The 21,123-nt window shown below is 43.9% G+C and overlaps 1 protein-coding gene across 4 annotated transcripts in view; it reads left to right on the forward strand.

Annotated features, from left to right (window-relative positions):
- The window catches only part of ctnna2 (catenin (cadherin-associated protein), alpha 2), a 1,236,619-nt gene that overhangs the window by 1,098,090 nt on the left and 117,406 nt on the right, over positions 1 to 21,123 (forward strand). For all 4 annotated transcript variants that reach the window (XM_072576926.1, XM_072576917.1, XM_072576908.1 and 1 more), the window contains one exon: positions 1,002 to 1,107. In XM_072576926.1, the coding sequence (XP_072433027.1) occupies positions 1,002 to 1,107 (106 nt within the window). The remainder of the gene's footprint in view (positions 1 to 1,001; positions 1,108 to 21,123) is intronic.

A 21,123-nucleotide genomic window follows, 5' to 3' on the forward strand; every position in this document is an offset into this window, starting at 1 on the left:
TGCCCCTCACATCATGGGCTCTTATGTTATTTAGCAGCTTCCTATATGGCACCTTGTCAAATACCTTCTGGAAATCCAAATAGATCACTTCCACTGGCTCTCCTTTGTCTAACTTGCTCATTACCTCCTCAAAGAAATTGACAAGATTGGTCAGGCATGACCTCCCCTTGACAACACTATGCTGTCTCAGTTCTAATTTACTGTGCCCTTCCAAGTAATCTATGGTTTCATCCTTAATAATAGACTTTAAAATCTAACCAATAACCAAGGTCAGGCTAGCCAGCCTATAATTTCCTGTTTCCTGCCTCCCTTTCTTCACAAACAGGGATTTGTACATGCCATTTTCCAGTCTTATGGGACCCTCCCTGACTCCAGAGATTCCTGAAAGATCCTCAGTTTCTTCTCGTACAATAGTCCCACCATCTCAAGTATTAACTTGCTGAATCTTCAGTACACGCTTTCAGTAGCAAACAAGAATGAGACTTAAACCCTTGACCATTATCATTCATGCTATTCTTTCACTGCCACTAAGTTTATTTTAGCCAACCCTCTTATGGTCACCGTCTAAAATCTGATATTTATTTCTGATGAAATACAAATTGTTTTTTACTGTTTTCTTGATGCTACTGCCTATTTCCAGCAGTTTTATTCTTATTGTTGCTTCTGCTATATTATTATTCAGGATTAGGTTCTCTTCCACTGTACACATAAATCGAGACAATTTTGTTTTGAAGAAGAGTCACTCGACCCAAACATTAACTCTGGTTAAACTCCACAGATGCTGCCAGACCTGCTGAGCAATTTCTGTTTTTGTCGTGATAGAGACAGCTTGTTTGCTCAAAGTTGCCAAAACCTATCATACACCTTGCAAAATCTCTTAGCATCCTTGTAATAACAATGCAAATCTTAACTGTACTTCAAGAAAATGTTTTGATATGTCAATTCTTTTCCAAACTAGAAGATTCATTTATTTCTTTGTGTTATTTTCCAATATCTTGTAGGGGCAAGGGTCCGCTAAAGAATACATCCGATGTAATCAACGCAGCAAAGAAGATTGCGGAGGCAGGGTCCAGGATGGATAAACTAGCTCGAGCTGTTGCTGACCAGGTAATATATTTGTCTGTATAATATTAACTGACAGATATAGCTGACATATGAAGTGGTGGCCTTAAGGAATCCATGAGCGGAGTGTTGCTGGTCTTGTCATTTTCTTTTACAGTTAACACTTCCGAACATCTGCACAACAGGCAACTTTGGTCATCTGATTGCTGGCAATTTTAACTGAAGCCACCCATCTGGAAAGGGACTGGGTCAGGTGCAATGCTGGTTTTGCACTCCACCCAGTCTGACTCTTTATTAAAGCCAACGTGACTTTTGAGATGAGAGTATTGGACAGGATGCAAAACTAACATTGCAGTGCATACTGAGTTTCGCTTAAAATTATCCATAATTGTCTGAGACCAGAGCTCTATCCACTATACCAGGAGAGTCAATATTGATTAAAAATTACAATCTTTCTGATGTTAAGTGCAGAGTCGTGGAAAACATATGATGCATTGGTGGAAGCCTAATATTGAAGGAAATTTGTTGTTCCCTTGAATTCCCCCAATTCAGACAAAGAAAATCCACAAGTCTCAATGCTGCAAGAGCGAAGATCAGAGATATCAGGTGGAATTTAATCTGCCCTGGGGAGCAAGACAAAAGATTTTTGTCTGTTATTGATGGGATAAGGGCAATGAGTTCATTGCCCATCCCTAGTTAAGTCCACTGTGCTGTTATGGAAGGAGTTCAGGAGTTTGACCCAGTGACAGTGAGAGATGGTAATTTATTTCCAAGTCGGGATGGTGAATGGCTGGAGGGAAATTTGCAAGTTATCGTGTCCCCATGTATTTGCTGTCTTTGTCCTTCTAGATGGTGAGATGAAAGATTTAAATGATGCTGTCTAAAGAACCTTAGTGAATTGTTGCAATATATTTTGAACTTGGTATGGACTGCAGTCAAAAAGTGTGGTGCAGGAAAAGCGCAGCAGGTCAGCAGCATCGAGGAGCAGGGGAATCGATGTTGCGGGCATAAGCCCTTCATCAGGAATCTGGTATGCGGTTGGGGGAGGCTGGAAGATAAATAGGAGGGTGGGGGTGAGATAGCTGGGAAGGTGATAGGTAGATACAGGTGGGGGTGGTGGTGATAGGTCAGAAAGGAGGGTGGAACACATATTTATCTCCCTATTCCACCCCGCCCACCATATTCCTGATGAAGGGCTTTTGCCCGAAATGTTGAATATCCTGGTCCTCGGATGCTGTCTGACCTACTGTGCTTTTCCAGCGCTACACTTTTGGACTCTGATTTCCAGCATCTGCAGTGCTCACTTTCTCCTTGGTACATACAGTTGCAGCCTCCACTCAAGGGTGGTGAAAGGAGTGAATGTTGAAGGTGGAGATGGGAGCTACTCAATTGGACATTTTTGTCCTGGATAACCTCAAGCTTCTTTAGTGTATTTGCAGTTGCAGTTATCCAGGCAAGTGGAGTATATTCCATCTCACTCCTGGCTTGTGCCTTGAGTCCCAGAAACTGATTTAGATCAGCCAAACAAATTCTGTGCAGTTCAAAGGCTGGAAATTCTTTGGCGAGCTTCAGACTCCCCAGAGCTTGTAAACTATCTACAAAAGGCAAGTCAAGCATGTGATGAAAAGCTCCCCAGTTGCCAGGAAGGTGGCAGAATCAAAAAGGAGGATAGTTGAATGAGAAGCTCATCACCTTTGTGACTCCATCCAATTCATCATGGGGAAGGAGGGACATGTATGATCTTCTCTCCAAGAAGCTACCTAAAGGCCTTAAGAAGTCCTTTAGGCTTCTTTTCCATCTGAGCTGATAGTTGACCAATGTAGGAGGAAGGCATGGGACACTACTCCCCCAAGTAAGGAAGCCAGCTAATAAAGCATGGCAGCTTTGCTGCAGCCTGAAGCCTCTGATTAAACACACAGCAGGTTACAGAGAGCCACCCATAGCAAAAGGCAGCCCTCACCCAATCCTGCCCGCAGCCTGATTCCCCTATTCGCACACTTGGCAGACCCCGCCTAACTAGTCATGGTAAGCCCAAGCCCACTCGCAGGTGATGCTCCTGGCAGCTATTCTGTCCCTGGTGTTGCTACCACTCCCAGGGACAGAAGAGATGCCAGCCTTCTGATTGATTGGGTGCTCTTGGAGTTAGGATCCTTGCTGCTAAAGAAGTGCGAATCCTGGTGATAGTTAATTACCTGATGGGCACAACACACAGAACACTGGAAATGGTGGCAGTGAAGTTCCACCAATCATCCATCCGATTATCATGGCCACCGATGCTGTCATTAAATTTAGTCTAAAGTGACATAGATGAAAATCAGTAAAGACAAACTGAATGTAGAAATGAGAGCAGTGTTAGTGAGAGGTATTGGCAAGCAGTGAAAACTACCATTATGCAGGAGTTCAATAAGGGAAAAATGGCAAGGATTTTGAAAATTGAACGAATAGAAAAAGCTGGAAATACGAAAGGCAAGCAGTAACTTGGAAAGACATATAGTCTTCTTATTTCAGAGTTACAAATTATACCAATTATAGTCCGACAGGTTTATTTGGAAGCACTAGCTTTTGATACACTGCTCCTTCATCAGGTGGTTGTGTTATTGTGTTTTGTGTGATTTTTAACTTTGTCCATCCCAGTCCAACACCAGCACCTCCAAGTCATTTTTATTTCAGAGTGATGATGTATGATGGCAGAGTGGTTAGCACTGCTGCCTCACAGCGCCAGAGACCTAGGTTCAATTCCCGCCTCAGGCGACTCTCTGTGTAGAGTTTGCACATTCTCCCTGTGTCTGCGTGGGTTTCATCCGGGTGCTCTGGTTTCCTCCCACAATCCAAAAAGTGTGCAGGTTAGGTGAATTGGCCATGCTAAATTGCCTGTAGTGTTAGGTGAAGGGGTAAATGTAGGGGAATGGTTCTGGATGGGTCGCGCTTCGGCAGGTCAGTGTGGACTTGTTGGGCCGAAGGGCCTGTTTCCACACTGTAAGTGATCTAAAAAAAATATCAGGCAAGGAGACAGGGATACTGAAGGATATAATTCAGAAATGAGATATTGGATCTAGTTAAAAGCAGATATATTGGAAGTAGTACAGCATTGAGAGTAGTGGACTGGATGTGATACCAAACATGAAGGCAAAAGTAATTCAGAAGTACAATTAAACAGGCTTAATGCTGGGGCATGCCAAGAGCAGCTCCAGGCATACTGTTAAATATGACATGGCCATTACATAACCTACTGAAGGAGGAGGCTGCACAAATAATCCCATCCTCAATAACAAAAGACCCCAATGCATCAATGCAAACAATAAAGTGGATGCCTTTGCAACAATCTTCAGCCAGAAATACTAAGTGGATGATCTGTCTTTGCCTCCCCTGAATGTCCCTAACTTCAGAGGCATCAATAACACTTCACTCCATAGGGCATCAATAACAACCTGGAGGCACTGGATGCTGCAACGTCCACTAAGTCCTGCCAATATTCCAGCAAGAGTCCTGAAGGCTTCTGCTTCAGAACTTGCTGCATCCCCAGACAAACTGTTCCAGTACAGTATACCACGAGCATCTACCCAACAATTTGGATTTTTTATTCAATTCACTTGCAGAATGTGGGCATTGCTGGCTGGACAGCCCATATTGTCCATCCCTAGTTGACCTTGGAAAGATGGTGGTGGTGAACTGCCTTCTTGAACCTCTTGCCTGGGTATATCTTGTACCCGAATCTATAATACAATCAAGCAGAGTCAGCATGGCTTCATGGAGGGAAAATCATACCTGACAAATTTGTTATGATTCTCTCAGGAGATAACAACCAGGATACATAAACAGGAACCCATAGACAGAATATATCTGGATTTTCAAAATACATTCAATAAGGTATCACATGTTAAGGTTTCTTAATAAGACCTTATTCTGTTATAGTAATATATTACCATTGATAGAAGATTGGTTAACTAGTGCTTTCTGAAAATCTAAATATATCACATCTATTGTTTCCACTTTATCTAATCTGCTTACTATCTCCTCAACGAAGTCAAATAATTCTGTCCTGGATTAGACCATAACTGATGGTCACCTGCTTGTAACCTCACCGTCTACAGCTATTCAACTCAAGGTGGATTTTCCTTTTCTTTGAACCTGGCCCTCATAGTTCAATCTCATTTTTAAAATTTATTCCTTTGAGAGATATGGGTGTCAAAGACTGGCCCTGCATATATTGACCACCCCTAATTATTTTTGAGAAGATGATCCTGAACTCTGAATCCTGGGGGTGACATGGTGGCTCAGTGCTTAGCACTGCTACCTCACAGCGCCAGGAACCTGGATTCGGTTCTAGCCTCAGGTGACTGTGTGGAGTTTGCACATTCTTCCGTGGTCTGCATGGGTTTACTCCGGGTGCTCCGGTTTCCTCCCACACTCCAAAGATATGCAGGCTAGATAATTGGGCATGCTAAAATTGTCCATAGTGTCCGGGGATGTGTAGATGCATTAGTCAGGGAAAATGTAGAGTAATAGGAAGAAGGGAATGGGTCTGGGTGGGATACTCTTCAAAATGTTGGTGTGGACTTATTGGGCCAAATGGTCTGTTTCCACACTGTAGGGATTCTATAAGAAAAAAAACAGCCACCTTTAACTGCTACAATTAATGTAGTATATGTAGACCCACAGTCTGTTGTGGGAGAAGGTTCAGAATTTGACCCAAAGGACTGGCGAAATAATTTCAAGTGATGATGGGCATTTGACTGTGAGGCGCATTTGCAGACAGTGGTGTACATATTGCCCTTAACTTGCTGATGGTAGGTATTGTAGGTTTAGACAGTACTGCCAAAAGAGCCTTGTTGAGTTACTGCAGTAATAAAATCAGAAAGTGTTGCAGGGACTCAGTAGTTCAGGCTGCTTCTGAGGACAGAGAAACAAAGTTAACATTTTGGGTTTTCAGTTTTCAGTTCCAAAGAAGGGTGCCAACATCCTTAAAACATTAAATGTGTTTTTCTCTCTCCGCAGATACTGCCAGATTTGCTGGGTTTCTCCAGCACTTCCTGTTATTATTTCACATTTTCAGTATCCATAGTACTTTGCTTTCATTTGACTTACTGCGGTACATCTTGTACATGATGCAAGAAGCCAAATTCCATTGATTTATTATTTTTGAAACAGTCAGTTCTCCCAAACTATGCAGAATAAAGTGAAAGAGTAATTTTTCATGCTAATGAAATAATCATATCCTAGATTTTATCTTGAATATTAACTCAGGGGTAAAATTGCTGATATTAAATAGATTTAGGAGAGGCAATTAAATAAATGATGTCAAAGCTTGCCTGCCTTACAGAAAACAAGGTTTGTTTCCATAGGTACGAGAAGTATAAAAATGCTGTGTCATGTTTAATTCTAAAACTACTGTTGTGAGGGTCATGCTACAAGGTTTGCTTTGTTGTTTTCTGTATATATAAGGTAAGATAGATGAATCTGTTCCAACAGACTATGATTTGTTTCTTTGTAGCACTGAATATTTCCAAATTGAATAACATTATATTTGTGCTTTGTCTCATGGAATAACATCAATAATTTGTTCTGATTTTGTTCTGGCTGCTTACTGATTATGACACCGCGTCCCCTTACTTCTTACAAACTCTATTCCCTACACTGTGCAATGGATGAATAGCTGCATTTGGATGTTTTCTCAATGCCACCATTAAGCATCACCTCACAACAGCAGCATGTCTCTCAACTAACTATAGCTCAATTTCTTCCAACCACTTCACGTATTTGAGACATCTTACCAACCAACATGATTTCTTAGCTTTGATCATCCTATTCTGAGGTTGACTTCACCTATGAATATTCTTAACCTCACTGTTTACTGTGACTCAATTTGGAATTCTGACAGTTCATCAATCATTAATGTGGTCTTCAAAAGGTTTGAATTATTTCTGATGTACAAAGTTTTCCCCTTAACAACTCAACTCTTCATGAAGCCCAAATCCATTCCATACATTAGTATATGTGGAGCTTCCTCCACTGTCTTTCCGACTATTATTGTATAGGGTACAAAGAATATTACCTTCCTTTAGAAATTCCTTGTGTCCTCTGGATTTTCCCTTCATCTCAAGACTTGTGTCACTGTGGTCAATGATGCTTTAAGCTTTAAATATGTTGTTGTTTGCAATCTTTCTTCCCCCTTGAATATACTGGATTGAGATTAAGAAATAATTCCCAGTCTAATCTAATGCTTCTCTTGAAACGATAGAACTCCGTCCTCCCTCCGTCTTGCCTTCCTATGATCTTTCCACGTTTCATACAGCACAGAAGGAGGCAACTTGCCAAAAACTCAATTTTTGCTGATTGGTCTCAAGGCCCATTTTGTGATGAGCATGAAGAGACCATGCATTAATCAATTTTCAACCAGGTTGAAAAAGATTAATATTTGCATCTGGCAAATGGATTAAATTTTCAATCAATAATCAGAGGAAAAATTACAGGGCAAAGTATTTGAGTGTCAAACTAGTCTGTGTATTTAAATGTCACTGTCTTGTTGTTCCACTGATCAGCTTCCAGTGAGCATGGAGTTTAAATTTGGAGTTGCCTCTGAAAGCAGGTGATGTTAAATTTCAGAGCAAAGCCTAGAGCATATAATAATCTTCCAGTAAAAGGACATTTAAATCATTAATCAGCTAATATATCTGTTAGAAACAGGAAGAATAGAGTTGTAAGTGAACACATTTCCCTAATGGATCTTCACAGAGCTGAGGACCACAATTCTCAATTTCTTAAAATGGTGCAGTTTGAAGTTATTAACAATGAGTGAACTGGGTTTCTGAACTGCTTCAGCCAGTTGTCTGCAGAGAAAGGGCTGCACACTTTTCTATTTTTTTCATTTTTCCAACACTTCTAATTCGCCTCATCCTGCTCTTTTATTAAGACTGCTGTTGCACTGAAATATAGACATACTGGATTTTATTAGTCTGCACTGTTCCTCCTTTGTAGTGACCTCAGCACTGTACATTTCATTTATACAGAATTGTCCTCTTGCATCCCCCCCACACCCCCTCCACCCTGCCCCCCCCCCCCCCCCCCCCATCCCATCTAGAGTGCTTCTCACAACAGTTTGCATTTATATCACACCTTTAATGTGGAAAAATGTCTGAAGGCACCTCAGAGCAACCTAATTAAACAGAAACCAGTGCCTCTTTAAATTTGTGATTAAACTTTGCAAATGAGTTGACCATAGAAAACAGGGGGATAAATGAGTTTTTAAAGTTTAATTTATTTTAGTGTTTTAGTCCTTTTTTTTTCTGGTTTTAGGGATTATTTTTGGGTTATAAACCTGATTTTCACAACACTGGGAATGTCACATCTTTCACATTGAAAACCACCCTCCAGGATTATTGCCCATTTAGGGATGAGGCAGGAGGTTTAATCAGTGCACACATTTCAAAGGACAGCCCTTCACTGTACCAACATTCAGAGTGTTGCTGAGATCAGTAACATGAAAGAGGGCAGAGCAAAAAGGCAGACACCTCAATGCTGTTTGCAACAACAGTCTCTAGGGAAGTGCTCTTCAAGCTCCTACAGCTCTAAGCATGCTCCAGGGACCAGGGAGAACCCCTCCTGGAAGTGAATATCACTGGTGCAAAATTTGGACTGATAGTATTATGGGATTGACTGACATCTCTCCTGGGAGGGGTCGCTGTTCAGAGAAAACCTGATGGGGATGCTTGAAGCAACTGGACTAATGGTGTCATGAGCAAAAAAAACAGTACAGCATAGCAATAGGCTCTTCGGCCCACCAAGACTGCACCGATACATGAGGCCTTTCTAAATTAGAATTCTTTTGCTTCGATGCAATCTGTATCTCTCTATTCTTTGCATAGTCTACATCTGTCAAGATGCCTCTTATATATTGCTATTGCTTCTGTCTCCACCACCTCCTTGGGAAGTGCATCGCAGGAACGTACCATCCTCTGTGTAAAAAAACTTGCCTTTCACAGAGTCCTGATGAAGGGTTATGTCTGATACGACAAATCTCTTGCTTCTCGGATGCTACCTGACCTGCTGTGCTTTTTCTAGGGCCACGCTTTATCGACACCTCCTTTAAACTTGCCCCCTTTTGTCTTAAAACTATATTCCCGAGTAGTTATCATTTCTATCCTGGAAACAACTACTCTAACTAGCCACGCTATCTGTGCCTCTCATACTTGTCTATCAGGTCGCCACCTCATCCTTTGACGTTCAAATGAAAACAAATCAAGTTTGTCCAATCTCTCCTGATAATTAAACTCTCCAAACCAGGCATACCCTGGTAAACCATTTCTGTGCCCTCTCAAAGTCTCCACATCCTTCTAGTAGTGTGGTGACCAGAACTACATACAATATTCCAAATGTGGCCAGACTAAAGTTCTATACAGCTGCAAAACAATCCAAAATCATGGACAGGAGGGGATCATGGTTGTAAGAGCTGCTCCTTTTTTTGAGGTTACTTTCAGTGCTGGAGTTGATTGTCTTGCTTTCTTGAAGAACTAATGACTGTTTTTATAAGTTTTGCATGGTTTTTGGAACTTCAATTTTTTTTTAAAAATCAGAAACGATGATACTTTAAACAGCAGGAAAGTGTGAGAACAGGGATGAAATTTTGCAGGAGTAACCATGTGGAGAGATCGGACAAGCAAGTGGGACACTTACAAAACTGATCGACTGTGAAGTTACAAACATCTCTGGAGACCAGTCAAAGAAAAACAAACTGCAGTTTAAAAGGGACCAAAGGGGCAACCTTTTTATTCAGAGAGTGGTGCATGTACGGATTGAGTTGCCAGCGGAAGTGGTGGGATTTAAACGGCATCTGGATGGGTACATGAACAGGAAAGGTTTAGAGGAATATGGGCCAAGTGCTGGCCAGTGAGACTCAAACAGTCTGGTTGGTATGGATAAGTTGGACCGAAGGGTCTGTTTATCTGCAGTATACTTGATGGTTTGCCAATTTTTATACTCTATGCCCCATCTGATAAAGGCAAGCATAGCTAAATGCCTTCTTGACCACCTAATCCACTAGTATTACCAGGGAACTGAGGACCTGTGCATCCATATCTCTCTATATGTTGATGCTATGAAGAGTCTATAATTTGCTGTATAAGTCCGTCCAGCATTAGATCTTCCAAAATGCATTACTTCGCGTGCGCCCAGATTTAATTACATCTGCCATTTCTCCACCCACGTCTCCAATCTATCCATATCTTGTTGTATTCTCTGACAATCCTCACTATCTGCAACTGTCCCAATCTTTGTGTCATCCACAAACGTGTTAGTCAGGCTGCCTCCATTGTCCTCCAGATCATTTATTTACATTACAAATAAGAGGGGTCCCAGCACTGATCCACTGGTCACAGATTTCCAATCAGAAAAACATCCTTCCACCACTACTCTCTGTCTTCTATGACTAAGCGAGGTCTGTATCCACTTTACCAGCCCACTATAGATCCTATGTGACTTCACCTTTTTGTACCAGTCTGCCATGAGGAACCTTGTTAAAGGCTTCGCTAATGTCCGAAAAGACAATATCCAGCACACTGCCCTCATCAATCATCTTTGTCACTTGCTCAAAAAAACTCAAGTTAATGAGACAAAATCTTTCCTGCCATGATGCCTGGTGCAATATAATATTTTAAAAAGATAAAATAGGACCATACCCATCCACTTAATTAATTCATTTGGCACATGACAAAGATCAAGTACACAACTTCAAAAGATGTTCAGCACTTACATTATTTAAATTAGCAGGCAACCAACCTAAAGGTAAAGTGAATTTGAACTTCTACTATTGTAAAGTAGGGTGGCACAGTGGTTAGCACTGCTGCCTCACAGCACCAGAGATCCGGGTTCAATTTCCGCCTCAGGCAACTGTCTGTGTGGAGTTTGCACATTCTCCCTGTGTCTGCGTGGGTTTCCTCCGGGTGCTCTGGTTTCCTCCCACAGTCCAAAGATGTGCAGGTGAATTGGCCATGCTAAATTGCCTGTAGTGTTAGGTGAAGGGGTAAATGTAGGGGAATGGGTCTGGGTGGATTGCTCTTACGGAGGGTCAGTGTTGACTTGTTCGGCCAAAGGGCCTGTTTCCATACTGTAAATAATCTAATCTAAAGTGAAAGTACACTGCAGTATTCCTGAATCATGTTGTGATGAGCATGGAACATAGTCTCTTCAGCCCACAATGTTGTGCTAAGCATTTATCTTAATCTAAAGTCAATCTAACCTACACACCCCTCAATTTACTGCTGTACATGTGCTTGTCCAGTAGTCGCTTAAATGTCCCTAATGTATCTGACTCCACTACCTCCGCTGGCAGTGCATTCCATGCACCCACCACTCTCTGTGTAAAGAACCTACCTCTGACATGTCCCCCATACCTTCCTCCAATCACCTTAAAATTATGACCCCTTGTGACAGCTAATTCTGCCCTGAGGAAAAGTCTCTGGCTATCTACTCTATCTATACCAACCACTTGTTGAAGAGGCAGTGCCTTGAAAGCTAATGTTTTCAAATAAACCTGTTGGACTAAAAGCTGGTGTTGTGTGATTTTAACTTTCTCATTACCTTGTACACCTCTAATCAAGTCACCTCTCTACCTTCTTCTCTCCAGTGTAAAAAACCCTAGCTCACTCAACTTCTCTTCATAAGACAAGCCCTCCAATCCAGGTAGCATTCTGGTAAATCTCCTCTGCACCTTCTCTAAAGCATCTACATACTTTCTAAAATGAGAGGACCAGAACTGGACACAATATTCCAACCAGGGTTTTACAGAGCTGCAGCAAAACTTCGTGGCTCTTAAAATCAATCCCCCTGATAATGAAAGCCAAAACACCATTAGCCTTCTGAACAATCCTATCAAATTGGATGGCAACTTTGAGAGATCGATGTACAAGGACGCCAAGATCCTGCTGTTCCTCCACGCTGCCAAAAATCCTGTCTTTAACCCTGTATTCAGCATTCAAAGTTTACCTTCCAAAATGAATCACTTCACATTTATCCAGGTTGAACTCCATCTGCTACTTACTGGATTAGTGGTGCTGGAAGAGCACAGCAGTTCAGGCAGCATCCAACGAGCAGATTTCGCTGCTCGTTGGATGCTGCCTGAACTGCTATGCTCTTCCAGCACCACTAATCCAGTATTTGCTTTCCAGCATCTGCAGTCATTGTTTTTACCTTTTTACTCCATCTGCTACTTCTCAGCCCAGCTCTGCATCCTGTCAATGTCACATTGTAGCCTCCAAAGCCCTCGGCAGTATCCACAACACCACCGATCTTTGTGTCAGTTTACACTGGCAAACTTACTAACCCACCCTTCCATTTCTTCATCCAAGTCATTTATAAAAACTGGAAAGAGCAGAGGCCCAAGAACAGATCCCTGTGGAACACCAGTGGTCACCGCCCATCAGGTGAAATACTTTCCATCCACTATTACTTGCTATCTTCTTTCAGCCAATTCTGCACCCAGACAGCCAAAATTCCCTGTATCCCATACTTCCTAACCTTTTGAATGAGCCTATCGTGGGAGACCTTATCAAATGCTTTACTGAAATCCATATACACCACATCTGCTGCTCGACTTTCATCAACTTGTCTTGTCGCATCTTCAAAGAACTCAGTGAGGCTTGTGAGGCATGAGCTGCCCCTCACTAAGCCATGCTGACTATCTTTAATCAAACTATGTTTTTCCAAATAGTCATAAATCCTATCTCTCAGAATCCTTTGCTTACCTTTGTTTACTTTGCTTACCAAGACTGACTGATCTGTAATTCCCAGGGATTTCCCTAATCCCTTTCTTAAACAGAGGAACAACATTCACCTCCCTCCAATCATCCGGTACCACTCCTGTGGAGGATGAGGATGCAAAGATCATGACCAAGGACACAGCAATCTCATTCCTCACTTCCCATAGTAACTTTTTGAATATATCTGGTCCAGCCCTGGAGACTTATCTATCTTGATGCTTCCCAGAATTTCCAACACATCCACTTTCCCAATATCAATCTGTTCAAGCCTATTAACCTGGTCCACGGTGTTCTCACTATCAACAAGGTTCCTCTCTCCAGTAAGAGCGAAAAACTCATTTAGGGCCTCCCCAAACTCTTCAGACTCCAAGCACTTCACTATCCTGATCAGCCCTGTCCTGTCTCTAATCATTCTCTTATTCCTCATATACGTGTAGAATGCCTTTGGGTTTCCCTAATCTTGCTGCCAAGGTTTTTTTCATACTCACTCCTAGTTCTCCTCAGTCCATTTTTGAGTTGTTTCCTTGCTACCCTGTAATCCTCGAAAGCTGTGCCAGATCCTTACTTCCTCAACAGTAAGTAAGCTTCCTTCTTCCTCTTGATGAGAAGTTCCTCTGCTCTTGTCATTCAAGGCTTCTTCACCTTACCATTCCTTTCCTGTCTCAGTGGGACAAAGTTATCCAATACTTGCAATAAGTACTCCTTAAACAGCCTTCACATTTCTGTTGTGCATTTCCTGTAGAGCAATTGTTCCCAATTTATACTTCCCAACTCCTGTCTAATGTCAGTATAATTTCCCCTCCCCCAATTAAATACCTTCCCATACTGTCTGTTCCTATCCCTCTCCATGGCTCCCGGCCCTGCCGAGTTTTCACCATCCCTCCAGACCTCCCACTCACTGAGGACGAACGATCAGTCCTCAGCAAAGGACTCACCTTCATCCCCCTCCGTCCACGCATCAATGAATTTAATACACGATGTGACATCGAACAATTCTTCCGTCGCCTCCGCCTCCGAGCTTACTTTCACAATCAGGACTCCCGCCCACCTTCCGAGGACCCCTTCGCCCACCTCCAACACCTGGACACCCCGTGCTGGCCTATGACCTGCCCTCGACCTCTTCATTTCCAACTGCCGCCGGGACATTAACCGCCTCAACCTGTCGTCCCCCCTCCCCCACTCCAACCTCTCACCCTCACAACGCGCAGCCCTCCAATCCCTCTGCTCCAATCCCAACCTCACCATTAAGCCAGCGGATAAAGGGGGCGCAGTGGTAGTCTGGCACACTGACCTCTACACCGCTGAAGCCAAATGCCAACTCGAGGACACCTCTTCCTACTGCTCCCTCGACCATACAGAACCTCATCACCTCAGGAGATCTCCCACCCACAGCTTCCAACCTCATAGTCCGGGAACCCCGCACTGCCCGGTTCTACCTCCTTCCCAAGATCCACAAGCCTGACCACCCTGGCCGACCCATTGTCTCAGCATGCTCCTGCCCCACTGAACTCATCTCTACCTACCTTGACACTGTCCTATCCCCCCTAGTCCAGGAACTCCCCACATACGTTCGAGACACCACCCACGCCCTCCACCTCCTCCAAGACTTCCGTTTCCCCAGCCCCCAACGCTTTATCTGCACCATGGATATCCTATCCCTCTACACCTCCATTCGCCATGACCAGGGCCTCCAAGCCCTCCGCTTTTTCCTCTCCAGACGTCCCCAACAGTACCCTTCCACTGACACTCTCATTCGTTTGGCCGAACTGGTCCTCACCCTTAACAATTTCTCCTTTGAATCCTCCCACTTCCTCCAGACCAAAGGCGTAACCTTGGGCACACGTATGGGCCCCAGCTATGCCTGTCTCTTTGTTGGCTATGTAGAACAGTTGATCTTCCGTAATTACACCGGCACCACTCCCCACCTCTTCCTCCGCTACATTGATGACTGCATTGGCGCCACCTCGTGCTCCCGCGAGGAGGTTGAGCAATTCATCAACTTCACCAACACATTCCACCCTGACCTTAAATTTACCTGGACCATCTCTGACACCTCGCTCCCCTTCCTGGACCTCTCCATCTCCATTAGTGACGACCGACTTGACACTGACATTTTTTACAAACCCACCGACTCCCATAGCTACCTGGATTACACCTCTTCCCACCCTATCTCTTGAAAAAATGCTATCCCGTATTCCCAATTTCTCCACCTCCACCGTATCTGCTCCCAGGAGGACCAGTTCCACCATAGGACACACCAGATGGCCTCCTTCTTTAGAGACCGCAATTTCCCTTCCCACGTGGTTAAAGATGCTCTCCAACGCATCTCGTCCACATCCCGCACCTCTGCCCTCAGACCCCACCCCTCCAACCGTAACAAGGACAGAATGCCCCTGGTGCTCACCTTCCACCCTACAAACCTTCGCATCAACCAAATCATCCACCGACATTTCCGCCACCTCCAAAAAGACCCCACCACCAGGGATATATTTCCCTCCCCACCCCTTTCCGCCTTCCGCAAAGACCGTTCCCTCCATGACTACCTGGTCAGGTCCACACCCCCCTACGACCCACCCTCCCATTCTGGCACTTTCCCCTGCCACTGCAGGAACTGTAAAACCTGCGTCCACACCTCCTCCCTCACCTCTATCCAAGGCCCTAAAGGAGCCTTCCACATCCATCAAAGTTTCACCTGCACATCCACCAATATCATTTATTGTATCCGTTGCTCCCGATGTGGTCTCCTCTACATTGGGGAGACTGGGCGCCTCCTAGCAGAGCGCTTTAGGGAACATCTCCGAGACACCCGCACCAATCAACCAAACCGCCCTGTGGCCCAACATTTCAACTCCCCCTCCCACTCTGCCAAGGACATGGAGGTCCTGGGCCTCCTTCACCGCCGTTCCCTCACCACCAGACGCCTGGAGGAAGAACGCCTCATCTTCCGCCTCGGACCACTTCAACCCCAGGGCATCAATGTGGACTTCAACAGCTTCCTCATTTCCCCTTCCCCCACCTCATCCTAGTTTCAAACTTCCATCTCAGTAACTGTCTCCTTGACTTGTCTGGACTTGTCCGACCTGCCTATCTTCTTTTCCACCTATCCACTCCACCCTCTCCTCCTTGACCTGTCACCTTCATCTCCTCCCCCACTCACCCATTGTACTCTATGCTACTCTCTCCCCACCCCCACCCTCCTCTAGCTTTTCTCTCCACGCTTCAGGCTCACTGCCTTTATTCCTGATGAAGGGCTTTTGCCCGAAACGTCGATTTCGCTGCTCGTTGGATGCTGCCTGAACTGCTGTGATCTTCCAGCACCACTAATCCAGTATTTGGTTTTCAGCATCTGCAGTCATTGTTTTTACCTTATGGTAAAGGTGAGGCAGCTGTGGACATTGTCACCAAAATGCTCTCCCACCGAGAGACCTGACACCTGGCCTGGCTTGTTGCCTAGCACCAAATCCAATATGGCCTCCCCCCCAGTCAGCCTATCCACATATTGAGTCAGGAATCCTTCTTCGACACACTTGACAAAATCGGCTCCATCCAGACGATCTGCACTGAAGAGGTTCCAATCAATACTGGGGAAGTTGAAGTCACCCATTACCACAACTCTGTTACATTTGCACCTTTCCAAGATCTGCTGTCCAATCTGTTCTTCCATCTCTCTGCAGAAAACACCCAATAAAGTGACTGCTTCTTTCCTGTTCCTGACTACCACCCATACAGTCTCTGTAGACAAACCCTCCTCAACAATCTCCTTTTCTGCAGCTGTGATGCACTCTCCAATTAACAATTCTACTCCCCCTTCTCTTTTATCCCCCTCCCTGTTCTTTTTAAAAGATCTGAACCCTGCAACATTCACCAACCATTCCTACCCCTGTGAAATCCATGTCTCCGTTATGGCCACGACATCATTGTTCCAAGTACTGACCATACTCTAAGTTCATCATTCTCATTACTGACACTCCTTGCATTGAAACAGACACACTTTAACCCATCCCTTTGCCCTAATGTGTATCCTTCCTGACAGACTCTCTGCATTCTATTTCTGCCTGTTCAGCAATTACCCTCTCTTTTTGTCTGTTGCTCTGGTTCCCATAGCCCTGCCAAAATAGTTTAAACCCTCCCGAAGTGCTTTAGCAAATCTCCCACCCAGGACATTGGTGCCCCTCAGGTTTATGTACAACCCATCCTTCATGTACAGGTCCCATTTTCCCCAGAAGGTACACCCATGGTCGACATATCTGAAGCCCTCCCTCCTGCACCAGCCCTGTTGCCACATGTTTAGCTGCACATGCTTTCTTCTCCTCTCCACAGTTGTATGCAGCACTGAAAGTAATGCTGAGATTACCACTCTGCTTGTCCTGCTTTTTAGTTTCCAACCTTACTCTCTGAAATAACTTCTTAAATCCTCAACCCTTTTCCTGACTATGTCATTGGTGCCAATGTGCACCACAACTTCTGGTTGCTCACCCTCCTCCTTCAGAATCTTGTGGACTCAATCAGAGACATCCCGGACTCTGGCACCTAGGAGACTGTCTCCCTGTAACTCCTAGGAGAAAGTGAGGACTGCTGACGCTGGAGATCAGAGTCGAGACTGTGGTGCTGGAAAAGCACAGCAGATCAGGCAGCATTCAAGGAGCAGGAGAATCGATGTTTTGGGCATAAGCCCTTCACCAGGAATGTTGATTCATTCCTGGTGAAGGGCTTATGTCCAAAACGTCAATTCTCCTCCTCCTCAGATGCTGCTTGACCTGCTGTGCTTTGCCAGCAACCCATTATCTTCCCTGAAACACCTCTCTAATACCCCTTCTGCCTCCTGAATGATCTGAAGTTCATCCAGCTCTAGCTCCAGTTTCCTAACACGGTGTCCAAGAAGCTGGAATTGGGAGCACTTCCGGCAGATGAAGTCAGTGAGGACATTAGTGGTGACCTTTACCTCCCACATCCTACAGGAGGAGCATGCAGCAGCCCTCCCACTTCTGAATTCTGATGGAGACTATTGAAAAAAAACAGTAACCTTACCAAATCTGTGCACAGGACTTTTATTTTTGGTTCGAGGAGGAGGATGGGTGAGGGACACTACCTAAGTAGTGTTTCAGGTAAAACAGTTACCTCACTTGCTCAACAGTCCTGTGTCCGCTCCTGCTTAATGTGTGCTCCAGCTATTCACGAAATAAATTATTCAAGGGGGAAGTTACCTCCCAGCAGCCCCCTAGTCCTCGCTCTCGCTCGTCCTGCTGCTGCTGTAAAAATGGAGGCCGCTGATCCCACGAGGTAAATTATTAAAAGATTAATTTACCTTCCCAGCAGCTCCCTGGTCCTCGCTCTCATCGTTCCCGCTGCTGCATAGATAGACTTGATAGTTTTACTTAGTCCATACAGTGAGACCATAGGACTGGATGACCCATCCACACTCAGGCTGTGGTAGATATGGTTATCACAAGGAAGTGGAACAGCTGCTGCAGAGAAAGAAAATTATGTGCTATCTCTGTCATCTTCAAGCCAGACTTTCGCAAGGTCCTTGACAGTGACAGACATCTAACGGCTAGCTAATCAATCCTCTCAGTGTCTCATCGTACATGTCCATCAGGGTTATCCAACACCACATCCTATCAAGGTACAGCGAGATTTGATTTGGACTTGAGTATTTTGTTTTACGTTGCACAATTAATTTTAATATACCCTTAAGAGACGAGCTCATGATGTCATGATCATCTCATAACATGTGATCTAAAGGTTTAAAGCTCTCAGTCTCCAACTTAATGGGACCACTGCATATTGTTTGTAACCAAATTGCTCAGTATAATCTCAGACACGGCAATGTCTGTGTTTGTAATATATATGTAAAAACCAGAAGCTGAAAATTCTGTTGAATCTTTCAGTATTGAGGATCTTATTTCTCATTCTTATGTTACAGGAACTAATGTAGGTGTCATCTCATCAGATACAAAACCCTGATGAGATTAAAAGTTCATGACAGCTTCAATTACACATTGTGATGGCAGGGTTAACTACAGATCAGGGTTAACTACAGTACATACTGATAAAGGACCAACTCCAGATCCCAGATATTATGTAAGTCTACACAAATCAAAGCTGACACTCGGGTGGAGGACTGAAGGAATTCATATGCAGCTTTAAACTAAGGATCTATCTGTTCTCTGAGTTGAGCACAAATGATTCCATGGGATTATTTTGAAAAAGAGCTGGAGAGTTATCCCTAATGTCCTGGCTGGTGTTCCTCATTCAATACAACTAAAATAGAATTAAGTGATTATTATCGCAGTTCCTCTTACATTAGAAAAGTATCTGCACTTCAGAAGCACTGTACTCCAAACTTACAGCATTGGCTGTAAATCAACTTGAGACATCCTTGGTTATGAAATTATACAAACTGAATACTACGTAAATGCAAATCTATCTTTCTTCGTCTTTCTTTCTCTTTCTAACTATCTTTCTTTCATTCTTTCATTATTTCTGTCATTTAAGTTCCCAGTAGCAGAACACACCAGCACACACTTCAGCTTCCGGTAAGTCAGTTTTAACCTGTCTGTTCTAGTCTTCAAGGTGTGGGCAGTACCAATATCGAACCTGGTGACTGAATGTCAGATCAAGTGACAGGACCATCAGGGTTGTGCAGTTGCTTTTTATCCTTCAGCCGCACTGCTGTGAATGGCAACGGCAGATCTTGGGTATCTGAAAGTCGAAACTCATAACAGTAGGGCTGGACTGAGTGAATGGGGCAGAACAGAAAGCAAAAGGTCCATAGTTACATTACCAGCAACATGCACAATGTCAGGTAGCAGGAGGAAGATGATCTGTGAGTTGGGCAAAATACAGAAACATAGTATCGTCCTCAAAGTTTTATGCAGTACTAGGAGCCTTCTCATAGCTCACTCCATAATTCAGAGAACTCTTTCCTCCACAGGGTTCAGAAAATGCAGGTATCCTGGCCCCTTACTGGTTCAGTATTCTGGCCTTCTATTTTAGACCACCTGATCTTGCAAGAGCGCATGAAGAATTTCAGTGTTTGTTTATCAGTGTTTTCGGATAATGTGCCTGCCAGAGCTACATTATGAGGTGTGTGGAGAGTGAGAAGTGGCTGTGAGGCTGGCTGTATCAGTAGGTGTGTGTGGATGAGGTAGGATGTTTGGCAGTTGGGCATAAGTCCTCGGTTTTAGGAATCGGAGCTGGGTGATTGATAAGGATGTGGTGCATTGAGCAGTGTAAGAGAGTGGTGGTCTGGGATGTCATGTGAAGAGGCATTCACTCATCTGAGAGCATTTGTTTGCTTGTGTTACCAACTGCGAGGAATTGACCTCTCTAGTCACCTGATCGCAATCCACTCTGAATGTTGTCCTTTAAGATGACCTGATGCCTGACCTGAAACTTCACAGGATCTGGGGCAACTTGGTGAGCATATCCTTAGATCTTTGGAGGCAGCAGGGCAGGTAGATAAAGTGGTTAAGAAGCATATGGGACACTTGCCTTTAAAAGTCAAGTCTTTGAATACAAGAGCAGGGAGGTTATGATGGAGCTGTTTATCATGTTAGTTAGGCCACATACTGTGTACAGTTCTGATCACCACACTAGAGAAAGGATATCATGCACTAGAGAGGATGGAGAAAAGATTCACCAGGATGTTGCCTTGCCTGGAGTGATTCAGCTACAAAGAAAGATTAGACAGCCTGGAAAACAGCAAGTCTTCCTGAAGGAGAGAAGGCTGAAGGAGAACCTAATTGAGGTGTACATAGTGTGAGGAACCCTCAGGGGAAATATGTAACTACTGTGTGCTGGTCAATGGCCAGTTGTACAGTACAGAATAAAGGGAAGGGACACCTTACTTATATTCTGCGTTCAAATCCTGTGAGGGGATCACAGGTTGGTTACTCCCTACACTGTCAGCTGGAGAAGTTAACAAAGGTGATGTCACCTCTCATGGACAAAGTTCCTGTGATTTGTTTTAAAATGTCTTCTTTGACTGTTTTGAGATGCCCAAACATTCTGCATATTTACAAATGGATCTTTCACGTAGTTTAAAGATCCTCTCACGCTCTTGACCACAACTGTAAACCTATGGAAATAAATGAAACTTCAAGATTCTTTTAATGAGATTCTTCCACTGAGTGTCTTGATAATTTATTGTGCTAATCACAAGACATACAAGCAGAAGTAAGCCATTCAGCCCATCAAATATGCTGTGCCATTCAATGAGATTATGGCTAGTCTGAATACCCTTAACTTCACTTTCCTGCCTTTTCCCCAATAATCCTTGATTTCCTTACTGATTTAAAATATATTTATC

The sequence above is a fragment of the Chiloscyllium punctatum genome, chromosome 1, assembly GCF_047496795.1.
Source record: "Chiloscyllium punctatum isolate Juve2018m chromosome 1, sChiPun1.3, whole genome shotgun sequence".
Classification (NCBI taxonomy): domain Eukaryota; kingdom Metazoa; phylum Chordata; class Chondrichthyes; order Orectolobiformes; family Hemiscylliidae; genus Chiloscyllium; species Chiloscyllium punctatum.